At 39.5% G+C, this 15,614-nt stretch overlaps 1 protein-coding gene across 1 annotated transcript in view; it reads right to left on the minus strand.

Annotated features, from left to right (window-relative positions):
- LOC126378424 (LIM and SH3 domain protein Lasp) overlaps positions 1-15,614 on the minus strand; it is a 35,725-nt gene that overhangs the window by 7,448 nt on the left and 12,663 nt on the right. Inside the window, exons 2-4 of the mRNA XM_050026779.1 lie at positions 9,175-9,269; positions 2,207-2,339; positions 1,513-1,648 (exon numbers count right to left, since the gene is read on the minus strand). Of these exons, the coding sequence (XP_049882736.1) occupies positions 1,513-1,648; positions 2,207-2,339; positions 9,175-9,269 (364 nt within the window). The remainder of the gene's footprint in view (positions 1-1,512; positions 1,649-2,206; positions 2,340-9,174; positions 9,270-15,614) is intronic.

A 15,614-nucleotide genomic window follows, 5' to 3' on the forward strand; every position in this document is an offset into this window, starting at 1 on the left:
AAATGTCATATATGTTAGTGCGACAGAGTCCTAAAGTGGGTACATTATATTGCTCATGACTGTTCAAAAAATGATGTCTGCAACCTTTAACGTATTTAGCAACACATTCGCACAGACAACAATCACATTTTTAGATTCTCACACCAATACAAATTGCCACATAGATGCATCGATTGTGCAAATGAATAGTGTTGGAACACAGAAATCCATCGAGTTGCTTCTATAAAAATATTTTTTGCATATCGTCTCCTTCAGTGAAACCACGTAGGCGGTTTTTTGAAAAATCGCATTTGGAAGTGATTTTTGTTAACAAAACCTCGCAATAGGCATGCTAGTTTCAATGCTGATAGCTCGCCTCTCAATTTGAGGTCGCAGGTTCGAATCCAGCACAGGCCTAAACCAATGATTGTCAGAGTTTTCGAATTCATGTTTCGATCATAAATGATTATCACGTGCTCAGAGGTGAAGCAAAACTTCTGAGGAAACCCAAATTCCCGAGAAATGCAAAATAACCTGTATTTGGCTGGTTTTTCCTTCGCGGGTTGGAAGGTCAGACAGGCAGTCGCTTCTGTAAAAAGCTGGACCTGTCAAATCTTCAGGTTATTTAAGCGGACCCTGCGAAAAATCGGGATAATGCTAGGGGGATGACGATATTAATGTAAAAAAGTCGAGGTTTTGTCGATGAAAATCATTTACAATACAATACAATACAAATACACTTTATTGCACCAAACTAAAAATAAATAATTACAAAAAGTCTCTTAATTAAGTACATGGCAAATGGCGGCCTTATCGCTTAAAGCGATTTCTTCCAGGCAACCATAAGGTGAGGTATTTCTGAATGTGATTTTCTTAAAAAGGCGACGTTATGTTATATAAATGATAGAAGTAAACCGATGGATCGAAATGGAACACAAAATGATTTTGTGCAACATTGATTTTACACCTTCCACCTGACGCGATAATTTCCTCTGGAGTTAACGTTAAATTAAGGAATGACTGATGAAATTGGAGTGGAGCAGGTCATCCCGTGATCATGGCACTTGCAACAGTGTCGAAATATCGGGAGTCTCATATCCCTGATTTAAACGCGGTAAGAACCCGTTATTATGTGTTTTAGTTTCCAACTAGAAAGCCAAGCCAAGTGGTCCAGAGGCGAAGGACAGGAGTCCTAGTATGGCTTTGTAGTAGACTACTCTGGGCGTCATCCCACTTGCGTCAGACAGAGTACTGCGGGGCGGAAGGCAAGAGGGAAACCACTGCCCTATTTTCCCTAAAAAAGTAGCATGGAGAATGCTGCACCGACAAGAGCGTAGCTCTTAAATTGATGATGAGTTTCCAACTAGTTCAGATCAGTTACTTTTTACTAAACGTCAAAACACGAAATTATGACGTCGTAGAAACCTATTGATACCTATTGAATAAAGATATTTCTGAAATTGGATTGAACTTTGTTTCCTCCTCCAGTCATCCATCCGTCATCATCAGTAGACCTCATCATAATCAACTCACCAACTAGTTCCCCGTTCTCGTTGATCTGCCGCTGACGCTCCATCTGCGCCTTCTTCTCCAGGTCGCCGTGGTAAGCTACGTTGCTGATGATCTTGGTGTTCGCTTTGATCCTCAGCGTTTCTGGGTCGTCTGCCACCTTGAATGATGGGAAGAATATCTGATTATCTCTTAGTTTGGAAACCAAATAGTTCAGACACAATATGATCCGTGCTTCAGGCACGTTAAGCAGTCGGTCCCGGCTACTAAGTATTTACTTAAGAAAGTATGTGTATTTAGAAGATGTGGGATTATCACAGGACCACAGTGGCTATCCACAGGACCACAGTGGCTATCCACAGGACCACAGTGGCTATCCACAGGACCACAGTGGCTATCAACAGGACCACAGTGGCTATCCACAGGACCACAGGTGGCTATCCACAGGACCACAGTGGCTATCAACAGGACCACAGTGGCTATCAAGAGGACCACATCGGCTATCCACAGGACCACAGTGACTTTCCATAGGACCACAGTGGCTATCCACAGGACCACAGCAGCTATCTACAGGACCACAGCAGCTATCTACAGGACCACACGGGCTATATAGCGGCTATCCACAGGACCACAGTGGCTATCCACAGGACCACAGTGGCTGTGAACAGGAACACAGTGGCTATCCGCAGGACCACAGTGGCTATCTGTGAGGTCATACCTGTGTGAATTTCCCCTTGCTGCGCTCGAAGTCAGCGTGGTACTTGACGTTGCTCTGGATCTTTGTGTTCTCCGCTATCCGCTTCAGCTCTGGTGTCTCCGCCATCGTCGTCGGCTTCGCTTTGGGTACGTGCCTGCAAAATTATAATATAATTCTTTAGTAACATAACAGTCCTAGTACGGCTTTGAAATAGACTACTAAACGACTCCTGTGGTCCAGTGGTTGAGCGTTGGGCTCACGATCCGGAGGTCCCGGGTTCGATTCCCGGTGGAGACATATCACAAAAATTACTTTGTGGTCCCTAGTTTGGTTACATTACTGGCTGATCACCAGATTGACCGAAAGTAAGATGATCCGTGCTTCGGAAGGCATGTTAAGCCGTTGGTCCCGGTTACTACTAACTGATGTAATTAAGTAGTCGTTACGTGAGCCATGTCAGGGGCCTTTGGCGGCTCAATAGTAACCCTGACACCAGGGTTGATGGAGTTGGTAATCCACCTCACAACCCACACGATAGAAGAAGAGATATATATTTTTGTTTTGTGTAATAATGTTAGATTTCTATATCTTTTCTACGTATATCTAAGATTTCGAAAGTAACACACCATAGCTACGCTGTATAGTAATCGGTTGCGTGCCTAGACTGCCCAGTACCAGATGAATGAAAGCTGTGACGTTACACTTTTACTTAGGCCTACTTTCATGCGCAAGAGTCTAACTGGCCACTATGACGCTTGTTAATTAAAAAAACAGAAAGATAGAGTGTTCAGTTGGACGTCACAATTAACGTTAAACATATCACTACTCACTACATAGTATAAAACAAGGTAGCTTTTTCTGTCCCTATATCCTATGACCGGCCTTTGCGAAAGTTGCTTAACTTCAACAATCGCAGACCGAGCGCGTTAACCGCTGCGCCACCGAGCTCCTCATATATTAAAATAAAATTATTATTATTATTATTAGCCTATATGATCCCACTGCTGAGCAAATAAAATAAATAAATAAAAATAAAAAATGTTTATTTTTAGATTTTTTTTATAATGTGTTTTTTTTTATAATATATATATTTTTATATACTTTAAGCCTAGCATTGTATCGTTAGTTTTGTTACTGTTCTCATCAAGTTCTACAATTTGTTATATTTGTGGTATCCTGTGATTGGCGAACAAACATTGTACTTACTGTAATTATTCTTATTTAATTAATAAGCTGTTGGATATCCTCAATAAATAAATAAATAAATAATTAAAATACAATAAAAGATAAGCCGCTCCCAACTCGATTCACTTCCTCACACGTGCTACGTGCAGTTCTGTGAACCGACCGAGAACAGGCGAGTCGAACCTCTCCGCTATCATCCTCAGAACTTTGTTGGTACTCCCCCGCAGTCGCCGTATTACAGATGCAGACTTCTTGCGCATAATAGCATAGAAGTGCCTCACTTAGCAGGGTCCACAGAATACCAGTGTCGTGACTCGCGCCGCGGCTTATGCTGAGTGAGGCCCTTTTATAAAGGACACCACCACCATCGTTGACCAGTCCATACACTCAATTATTTGTATTTCTCGTGTATGTTGCTTTTATTATGTGTTTTGTTTGATTGTAAGTTGTGTGTTACTCCGTGTTTTAAATTATATATTTGTTTTGTATTTGTTACTGTGGTGTCCCTTTATAATAAACGTTTCTTTCTTTCTTTCTTCTTTCTTTCTAGAAGCCGTCTATGCCCGCATCTGCAAACATGCCAGAGGCACTGCAATAGCGAGGAAGCCTCACCAAAGCCCTGATTAGTGTAGACTATAAGTGTTATAAATATTAACTCTTGCCGGCTATGTCACATCGCTTGTGATGTATATGTAGAGACCTTAAAATGGACGTGACAAGCATAACAAAACGTCGCAAACACGTCTTCCTTCCGTTTTTATTGTCATTACATTAAAGCTTACATTCCTTTGGCAATGTGTCCGGTATTGCTACATTATGTATTCGTTATGCGACAGAAAATAAGGTTGAATTGAGTGTTGTTCGGTTGTCGATAGATTTAATTTAATACAGTAATATACAAACTAACAGAAAGCTCGGTGAGGCGTGGGTACTTAGTTCATCTTGCGATGGATGTGACCCTGACTATAGTTGGCTCGACCATTATAGACGGCGATACGGCTCACTTATCACGTTGGTCTAATAGAAAGCTCGGTGAGGTGTGGGTACTTAGTTCATCTTGCGATGGATGTGACCCTGACTATAGTTGTCTCGACCATTATAGACGGCGATACGGCTCACCTATCACGTTGGTCTAACAGAAAGCTCGGTGAGGTGTGGGTACTTAGTTCATCTTGCGATGGATGTAGCTCTGACTATAGTTAGCTCGACCATTTATCTATATTTTTATACCCTTATGAAAATAATAAATACTTTATTAAATAGAAACTTAAATTATTATATAAATATTTACAGAAGGTACTAAACTTATAGAATAGATTAAAAATAATACAAATTGTTTATTATTTTTATTCAATTTTTATTATACTCTGTTACGCACCCCGAGTCTAGCTCGGTCGGCAAAGTAGTTTGATTTCTGCCAGTCTAATATCACCATAATATGCTTCATTATTATTGTATGTCGATAATCGATATTGATAATGTAATACCAACACTACAAACTGCATCTGATTTGACAATGTTGTACGAATAATATCGTTACGTAACAATGAGTAGATAACTTTCGATTTTATCACGTTTCTGATTTATTTTTAACCCCCGACGCAAAAACGACGGAGTGTTATAAGTTTGACATGTCTGTGTAAATGTGTGTGTCTGTCTGTGGCATCGTAGCTCCCAAATGGATGATCCGATTTTAATGCGGTTTTGTTTGTTTGAAAGGTACATCAGTAGAGAGTGTTCTTAGCTATGTTTGGTGGAAATCGGTTCAGGTCTTCAAGGTCATCAGGTCGTTTGTTAAGAGTGATAGGAATGTTACAAGCTCAGTTTGCTTGCAGGCATATGTGGAACAAGTTATTTTTTGTTTTTTATAGGGTTTAGCATTTTTAACCTTTTGTCATAATAATTGAGTACTTCTTTTGTTCGAGGGTTTTTTAATTTTAAATTTATTGACAGCTATAATGATGCCAATTCCCGTACACACCATCAAATCATAGAAGAAGCAATAACACTACATATATAACGGCAACTCTCCGCTCCCCACCAGCGGCTGAGCTAGGTTTACCTCACCCCTTCGGTCTTACGTTAGTCTTCAGTCGTATGGCGTCAGACGTCACACACACAGGTCTTCTTCTATCGTGTGGGTTCTGAGGTGGATTACCAACCCCATCAACCCTGGTGTCAGGGTTATTATTGAGCCGTCAAAGGCCTACTATGTAACGACTACTTACTTACATCAGTAAGAAATAACCGGGACCAACAGCGTAACGTGCTTTCCCAATCACGGATCTTACTTTTGGACAATCGGGTGATCTGTAATGTCCTAACCAATTAGGGATCACAAAGTGATTTTTGTGATATGTCCCCACCGGGAGTTGAACCCGGGACCTCCGGATCGTGAGCCCAACGCTCAAACCACTGGACCACGGAGGCCGTGTACACACCGTCTGTGTAAACCGAGGTGTTTTGTATGAAGTGCCCGGGGTGTGATCTAATAAGTCCCAATACCGACCCCGCCGGCGTGGTCGACGATTTCCCTAAATCAGCGCTTATCGCTATCGACCCGCTAGGGTCGATTAATTCTTTCAAATATTTTTTTCCTCTCAGACGACGCCCTGAGCCGAGGGTTCGCGCCCAACTGGGCATCCTCAGGCCTGTTGTCTTAAACGTTGTACCGGGTGAAACCCTTCAGCGCTCCTCATTTGTCCAGCCAAGTAGTTAATGCGTCACGTCAAATAAATAAGTCACGTCAAAAAAAGGCGTTTTCTTATCCGCCGAAAAGGAAATGGACGGATAATCGACAGGTATAACATTTCAAAGTATGTAGTAGTCAATTTCTACACGTAGTAATATTCTTCATTCTTTGTTAATAGTTAACCTAGGTAAAGTATAATGAATAATGAATGATGACCTAGGTACAGTGAAGCGCCGTGAATGTTCCCAAAGTGGAACATTCCCGGCAGTAAAAAGACGTAAACATACATACATAAACTCACGCCTATTTCCCACCGGAGTAAGCACAAGACTATAGAATTCCATTTGCTTCGATCCTGACACACTTCTCTTGCTTCCTCCACATTCATCAATCGCCTTATACACGCACGCCGGTTCAGAGTAGATCGTATTAAACCTTTTCTAAGGACATCTCCAATTTGGTCATTGTAAGTCCTTCTAAGTCTTCCTCACACACATCATCATCAGCCCATTAAAGTCCCCACTACTGGGGACTGGAGGAACACATTTAATACCAGTGCAGTATCAAAACTTACAAGTCAACACGTTCACAAGCTACAACTTACTGACAAGTACGTGTAAATTACGTTTATGAAAAAAGTAGAGGGATTTAAAAAATATACTTGTGAAATATACAGGGTGTTAGTGACATCGTAATTAAGGGGGATGATTTAGACCATGATTCTGAGTAGATATCAAATTGAATTTTCCATCGCAAAATAAGAAGAAAACAATCCAAAAAATATAAATAAAAATTCAGAATTTTGCGACGGAAAAGTTTTCTTTACGAAGCCACTAACACCTATTGACATTTGAATACGTTCGGGGTTCGCTTTCCGGAGGGCTTTTTGACGCCTGATATGGTTTTTTCTTTATATAAGTATTTGTGTATTTTGACGTATTTTAGTGTAGGTTTTAATTTGACTATGTTATATATTTTATTAACATTGTAACTATAATAAATATATTTGTAACAAGTAATTTACATGTGTAGTTTTGATGAACAGGGCACTGGCATTTTTACAACAGGAACATTCCCATTTAAGAAAGAAAGAAAGAAAGAAAAACATTTATTTTAGAAACAAGTAGGTGGTACACACAATAGAAAAATGAACAAAATAATGAATTTAAACCTTATCTCTAAAAAGGGACGTCAGCTCAGCAAGATGTTGTGACACTCCTACATTGAGGGAGTGCCACAACGCTGATTTTCAACTGAACCCCAAAAGATATTAAAAATAATAAGCTTAAAACTAAACAATCAAATCAAATTAACTGTGTTAATAATAACAGCCTCCGTGGTCTAGTGATTAGAGCGTTAGGCTCACGATCTGGAGGTCCGGGTTCGATTCCCGATGGGGACATTGTCGAAATCACTTTGTGAGACTGTCCTTTGTTTGGTAAGGACTTTTCAGGCTTGAATCACCTGATTGTCCGAAAAAGTAAGATGATTCCGTGCTTCGGAGGGCACGTTAAGCCGTTGGTCCCGGCTATTAGCCGTAAAAACGCCTCCACCAACCCGCAGTGGAGCAGCGTGGTGGAGTATGCTCCATACCCCCTCCGGTTGATTGAGGGGAGGCCTGTGCCCAGCAGTGGGACGTATATAGGCAGTTTATGTATGTGTTAATAATATGCATACATTGAACGGATTATAATGAATTTAAGTTCGAGGGTGAGTGTGTGTGTTTATTAAGTGAGTGTGTGTAAGGGTGCATGTGCGTATTAGTGAATAGAGAGTGAAGCGTATGTCGTGTATGTACATGTGTCCGTATGTTAATGTGTCTACACTCAGCGGGACTCAATGACATTCTTTTGTAACTTTTACACTAAAATAATAAAAAATAACCTATTTACGACTATAATTTCACTTAAATTACCTATTCGTACATCTAGTGCTTAAATTAAAAAGTATAGAATTTGAAAGATATTATGTGAGTAGAATATAAAAAAAAAACTATGTATCAGATACAAATTGAAGCTGTGAGAGAAAAAGTCCGCTGACTGGAGGTTTCATTGCAGCTTGATTGTAGCTGAAGTAAGGACGTCAGAAGTATTTTTTTTTGTTTTGTTGAACAGAATAAATACAGATCTAAAAGTTAATACCAATTTATACTTCATCAGACTTTGGGAAATATCCCGCTGGCTGGAGGTCGGTTAGAAAACTTTGTATTTCCGTTTTTTTAACGGAACAAATTCTGTTTTCAGGATAATTCAGTAGAACAAATTCAGATCTAATTCTCTGCATCACTCTTATGTCTCCCAGATGAGTGTAGACACATCGTATGTTAATGAGGATAATTACTGTAGGAAAATTGTGATTATATAAAATTATGAAATTAGTTAAAGTAACATAGGTATTGCGCATGAAGAGTAAGAGGTAAGATAACAATTTAAATTAGAAGACGAGAATATTTTCGGCAGGATATTGAAGCTGTATATTAAGGACAAATGATTTAATTTTATTCTTAAACGTGGTAATGGAATATTCCCGGGAACGGCACATTACTGTCTAGGTAAGTACAATGAGTAATGATGACCTAACACGAATACGTCAACCATGGTGTCATAGTGTGTATCATAGGTACACTCAGTAAACCATAATATTAAATGTTTCAATGGAATTCGACATAATAAGGAAGGAAAAAACTAATTCAGTCCTTTTGCAGAGGTGAGAATTACATGTTACAGCCTCCGTGGTCTAGTGGTTTGAGCGTTAGGCTCACGATCTCGAAGTCCGAGTTCGATTCCCGATGGGACATTGTCAAAATCACTTTGTGAGACTGTCCTTTGTTTGGTAAGGACTTTTCAGGGTTGAATCACCTGATTGTCGGAAAAAGTAAGATGATTCCGTGCTTCGGAGGACACGTTAAGCCGTTGGTCCCGGCTGCATTAGCAAGAAAGAAAGAAAGAAAGAAACGTTTATTATAAAAATAGCAGTCGTTAATAACCATCAATCCGCACTGGGCCCGCGTGATGGTTTAAGGCCCGATCTCCCTATCCATCCATAGGGAAGGCCCGTGCCCCAGCAGTGGGGACGGTGATGGGCTGATGATGATGATATGAATACAACTCACGCTTCACAGTAAGGCAGCTTCCCGTATCCCTTGTACGTTCTCATGTTGAGGGTCATCCCGCACTCTTGACATTTGAAGCAGCCTTTGTGCCACACCTGCGAACAAAATCACATACTAATTTAATTTATATACGTTTTTTTAGCCTCCGTGCTCCAGTGGTTGAGCGTTGTGCTTACGATCTGGAGGTCACGGGTTTGAATCCCGGTGGGGACAAATCACAATAAAACTTTGTGATCCCTAGTTTGGTTAGGACATTACAGGCTGATCACCTGATTGTTCGAAAGTAAGATGATCCGTGCTTCGGAAGGCACGTTAAGCCGTTGGTCCCGGTGTTTACTTACTGATGTAAGTTCGTAGTCGTTACATGAGTCCTGTCAGGGGCCTTTGGCGGCTCAATAGTAACCCTGACACCAGGGTTAGTGGAGTTGGTAATCCACCTCACAACCAAAAAGAAGAAGTAGTTGAAACAATTAGACCACGGAGTCAAACCAAAAAACGTTTTCTTTTTTTTATTTAACTTATTTATACACATACAATACATACATACATAAACTAGGTAGAGAAGTGTGTCAGTATCGAAGCAAATGGAATTCTATAGTCTCTGCTTACCCCGGTAACTTATTTATGAATTTTCATAAAGGAAAATGTTATAATAACTGCGACAAAAACACTACCACCAACCCGCAGTGGAGCAGCGTGGTGGAGTATGCTCCATACCCCCTCCGGTTGATTGAGGAGAGGCCTGTGCCCAGCATTGGGACGTATATAGGCTGTTTATGTTCGTGTTTTGAGGTTCTGTAAAAATTTATTTTATTCCATTTTATAGATATTTTTTTTTTCATTTTCTCTCTCTCTCTCTCCATAGTTTCTGCTTACCCCGATGGGAAATACGCGTGAGTTTATTTTTTTTTACCAACCTAAAGCTAGCAACATTAGTCGCTGACACAGTTCCGAGTGACCTCTGCCGACAGTTGCGATATTAAAAAAAAAGCACCACAATGTGTGACGTCAAGGTTTGCGTAAGGTTTCGCGGCGAGTTTAACACTCTCTGCTCGTGTAGTGATGGGATATGTAAAGAGCATTATAACATAGCATCCGGACATCCCGGGTTCGAATCCCGGTGGCGATATATCACAAAAATCACTTTGTGATCCCTAGTTTAGTCAAGACATTACATGCTAGTCACATGATTGTCCGAAAGTAACATTATCCGTGCTTCGGAAGGCACGTCAAGCCGTTGGTTCCGGTTACTACTTACTTACTAGATGTCAGTACGTAGTTGTTACACGAGTTATGTCAGGGGCCTTTGGCGGCTCAGTAATACCCCGACACCAGGGTTGATGGGATTGGTAATCTACCTCACAACCCAAGTATTATAACATACCATCCGGATATCCCGGGTTCGAATCCCGGTGGGGAAATATCACAAAAATCACTTTATGATACGATAGATTCGAAGTTTCGTTAGGACATTACGGGTCACATACCCGATTGTCCGAAAGTAAGATGATCCGTGCTTCGGAAGGTACGGTCAGCCATCGGTCCTGGTTACTAGCAGTAAAGAAACGTCTGCAATGGAGCAGCATCTGTTTAACGTACCTACCCTCCGAAGCACGGATCATCTTATTTTCAGTCAATCCGGTAATCAGCCCGCAATGTTTTAATGAAACTAGGGATCACGAAGTGATTTTTGTGATATGTCCCCACCGGGATTTGAACCCGGGACCTCCAGATCGGGTGTCCCAACGCTCATCCATTGAACTACTAAGACCGTCAACCCACACATATCCACATTTGTCTTATGTACTCCTAAAATATCTGCACCAACTCTACCCATAAAACATTCGAGAATTCATTCTATCCATTCTTCATTATCTAGAGAATGCAATCCCGACTCGAGATCGCAAATTCGAGATCCCGCGGGATTGGAAACATCAATCCCGCGAGATTTCGAAATTTTCGGGGCCCCGTCTAGTTCATAAAAGAAATGTAAAGTGAGGATGGCTGAAAACGATTAAAACTGCTTGTTTATTTATTTATTTGGTCAACCAACGGCAAGTACACTGATACATGGTTATAGTTTGCAGTTAATACATATAAAAAAACTAAACTACTTACTTGTGACTTGTTTGTGATAGTGAGTTTAATTAAAACAAAATATTTTTTTAAAGAAAACAAAAACCTTTATTCTTCAATATTACTAAATAAATAATTAAGTTTGGAAATCAGCACAATCAAAACACAAAGTATAACAAGGAGATTCGCCCAATCCCGTCAATCTCGAATGGGATCTAGTCATGTTATGCTTCGGGATTGATCCCGAAAAATTGACGAGATCTCGCGAGATCGGGATCCCGCGAGATCGGGATTGCATCCGCTACCTAAGGCACATCACTACTGGACAATGATACAGCAATTAAGTAACGGAGAGCATTCCATGGCGATTAGCGCATTCACCGCGCCGGCGCAGGCGCAGCGGTTGGCGAAAGGGGGGGTATTTATTTTCAACATAACATAAGCTGACGACTATATTGCCATCTAGCTTTCCTCCCGTGAGAGATGAAATGAAATATATTTATTGTGGATCATAGGTACAGTATAGGCGTTCATATCAATTATAAATTGTTTCATCCAGCTATATCCCACCATATAGGCATACAATGTTAGGTCTTATAAATCTAGTCATGCTCGTAAACACATTTTACACATAATCATTATTAGCATTACAATATTCATAATATCAAATACAATAATAATACAATCAAATTGTCACCACATATACATTTAATTTAATTCATATAATATCATTTAAGTATTCATTTAGAGTATAGTAACATTTGGTCTTTAACATATCATGCAGTTTATTTTTAAAAATATTCATGTCATCACATTCACGCATTGATTTAGGCAGTTTATTAAAAAAATATATTGTGATGGATGTACCTCTGACCACGAAAATGAGAATAAAAACTGCCCATTTCTCCCATCAGGTGTCGCTACTGTTGAGTGTTCTTAAACTTTGACAGTTCCCCATACTATTTAAGTAAACAAACATATTGGCCCCGATTCCTGCAGACACCTCCTAATTTAACTTTAAGTTATACCTATAATTTTCTTATCCGCCGAAAAGGAAAGGGACGGATGATTGACAACTGTTAATTTTAGGAAGAATGCGTAAATGAATGGATAGCCCGGGCGAATCAAAAAGGTATCTCGCTGTTATGCAAACCGTTTGACGTGTGCTGTCAACATAATTCTGGCGGGTTATTGGCCAATGTAAAATTTTTAGACGGTTGTTTTAGATTTGTGCTTAAAATTGACGTGTGTTCCATAAATTTTATGCTTGTCGATTACCCTTCCCTTTCCGAAGTAGCAACTAGCACGAACTAGCAAGGGACTACTGTCCGAAAACTACACTTTGTTTAGAAAGTCCTCATAACATGTGCATAAAAGTATACAATAAGATACCTGATAAATTTAAAAACGGACCCACTAAAGTTATGACTTTTAAATTGCGCGAATGGCTAATTACTAATAGGTTTTATAGTATTAGAGAATTTTTGAATTTTTGACATTTGCATGCTAATAATAATTAGCAGGATAGAGATGCTGCAACACTGCTTTATACCATATTGTGACTCTGTACCTACCTATCCTAAGCGAATAAATGATTTCTGATTCCTTTTCGGCGGATAAGAAAATGACAGATATAACTTAAAATGAAATTAGATGGTGTTTACAGGAATTAGGACCAATGTCTTGAATATAGTCGTGAGCCTTATGTTGTGTTCTGAATCCGTAAAGGAAACAGTTCTTGTTTGTTTTGTTCGCGATGTATTCTCGACTAGTGAGTCATACGAGGCGTGATAAAGAGCTGGGTTTTGGGGTCGGGCCACCAACCATTATATAATTGTCGGTATAATTCATGCTAAGTGGGGCAATCCTGCCGTATTGTGTCTGAACAGTGGGTTAAAATGGCCACATTAAAGCAATTCATCTAAGAAAGCAATTTTGCTATTTGACATTTGTTCCCGATGGGGAAATTGTCGAAATCACTTCGTGAGACTGTCCTTTGTATGGTAAGGACTTTTCAGACTTGAATCACCTGATTGTCCAAAAAAGTAAGTTGATTCCGTGCTTCGGAGGGCACGTTAAGCCGTTGGTCCCGGCTATTAGCCGTAAAAACACCTCCACCAACCCGCAGTGGAGCAGCGTGGTGGAGTATGCTCCATACCCTCTCCGGTTGATTGAGAGGAGGCCTGTGCCCAGCAGTGGGACGTATATAGGCAGTTTATGTTTATGTTATGTTTATGACATTTGTTTGCATTGCGCACTTACTTTTATATGCGCAAATGTAAAATTGCAATATTGCTTTCTTAGATGAATTGCTCCGATGTGGCCTTTTTAACCCCCCAGCTTCTTTTTGGGTAACCCAGTGTAGATATACAGGATGTTAAATCACGAAATTCATCTCACAATATCCCGTTTTTCACATGGTCTGCTTACCTAACCTGAGCAGTAGTTTTACGCGGATAAGAGGTACATTATGTAAAAAATGACGATTCAGGGTGTTAATGTTACCTACTGAATAAATATACTGGGTGTTAGTGACATCGTAACGAATACTGAGGGGGTTGATTCAGACCATGATTCTGAGTTAAAATCAAGTGGAATTTTCCGTCGCAAAATTCATGATTTTTGTTTTAGTTTTTTTAAATTATTTTCAATTCTATACTTTTGCGATGGAAAATTCCACTTGATATTAACTCAGAATAATCAGATGAATCATCCCTCTCAGTATTCGTTACGATGACACTTACACCCCGTACAAGTACATACGGTAGCCATATAAGTAGGTATGGGTGTTAGTGACACCGTAACGAATACTGAAGGGGATGGTTCAGACCATGATTCTGAGTTGATATCAAGTGGAATTTCGTGTCAAAAAAATTCATGAAAATTTACTTTTCTTTTTAATTATTTTCCAATCCATACTTTTGCGACGGAAATTTCTACTTGATATCAACTCAGAATCATGGCCTGAACCACCCCTCAAAGTTTTCGTTACGATGTCACTAACACCCTATATTTTTTAATTTGAATTTGTTAGTGATATTGAGACTAAAACTTTAAGGGATGACTCAGACCATGAATCTGAGTTAATATCAAGTGGAATTTTCTGTCGCAAAAGTGTGGAACTGAAAATAATTTTAAAAAACACTAATAATATCATGACTTTTCCGACAGGAAATTCCTCTTGATATCAACTCAAAATGGTATGAAATATCCCCCTTAGTATTCGTTACGATGTCACTAACACCCTGTATACACAAGATTTATGTTTAATTTTCTTTATTTTTTTATTTGGGATAGCAACATAACCTTAAAATTTAATAAGTTACATTAAAGTTGTACTTATGAGGCCGGTTACAGTTATAATTATAGTTAATTGCGAAAGTCTTTAAACTTAAGTTGCTAAGTTTTGTAAATTAAGTTGAAGCGACTTCCCAAATGAACTTAAGCATTACCTAACACCAGTAGCTAATGAGATCACTTACTTTCAACTAAGTTATCTTACTTTAAAGATAAGTTAACTGGCGGTCGGAATAGTAAAAGATAAAACGTAAAAGCGAAACTGTAATGTACCGCTGCGGGGCTGGTTGCACAAAAAAACTGTCATTAGCGGAATCGATAATAACCCAGGGGGGTTAAAATGGCCACCTCGAAGCAATTCATCTAAGAAAGCAATATTGCAATTTGACATTCGCGCATATAAAAGTAAGCGAACCCGCGACTTCAAAGTGAGAGGCAAGCGTTCTACCAACTGGGCTACCACGGGTTTTTAACATAAGAAATGAATTATATTAATGTTATATATTTACCGCATACTTATTAAATAAATTAATTAATTATTAATTAATTTGAATAATATAAAAAAGTAATTTCTTCGTGTCGTGTGGGTTGTGAGGTAGAATACCAACCTCATCAACCCTGAGGGTTATGATTGAGCCGCCAAAGGCCCCTGCCATGGCTCATGTAACGATTACTCACTTACATCAGTAAATAGTAACCGGGACTAACGGCTTAACGTGCCTTCCGAAGCACGGATCATCTTACTTTTGGACAATAAGGTGATCAGCCTGTAATGTCTTAATCAAACTAGGGATCTCAAAGTGAGTTTTGTGATAAAATATGTATTATATTTTGGTTATGTTTTTTTTTTTCATTTAAGTAACAGTAACTTTAACTAGAGTTAAAATAACCGTGGTACTGGACGAATGTCGACCTTAAGGCGCCATCTGCGCCTGAGTCTAAACCGGGTCAGAAGGCCTTACTGCTTTCTAACCAGAGCTGGTCGGTTGACAGTTAAACCGCCAGTTAAGTAGCTTGGTTTTAAAAAGGAAATAAATCTATTTTATTTTATATTATTTGGAGAACTT

Source organism: Pectinophora gossypiella, chromosome 26 (genome assembly GCF_024362695.1).
Source record: "Pectinophora gossypiella chromosome 26, ilPecGoss1.1, whole genome shotgun sequence".
Lineage (NCBI taxonomy): Eukaryota > Metazoa > Arthropoda > Insecta > Lepidoptera > Gelechiidae > Pectinophora > Pectinophora gossypiella.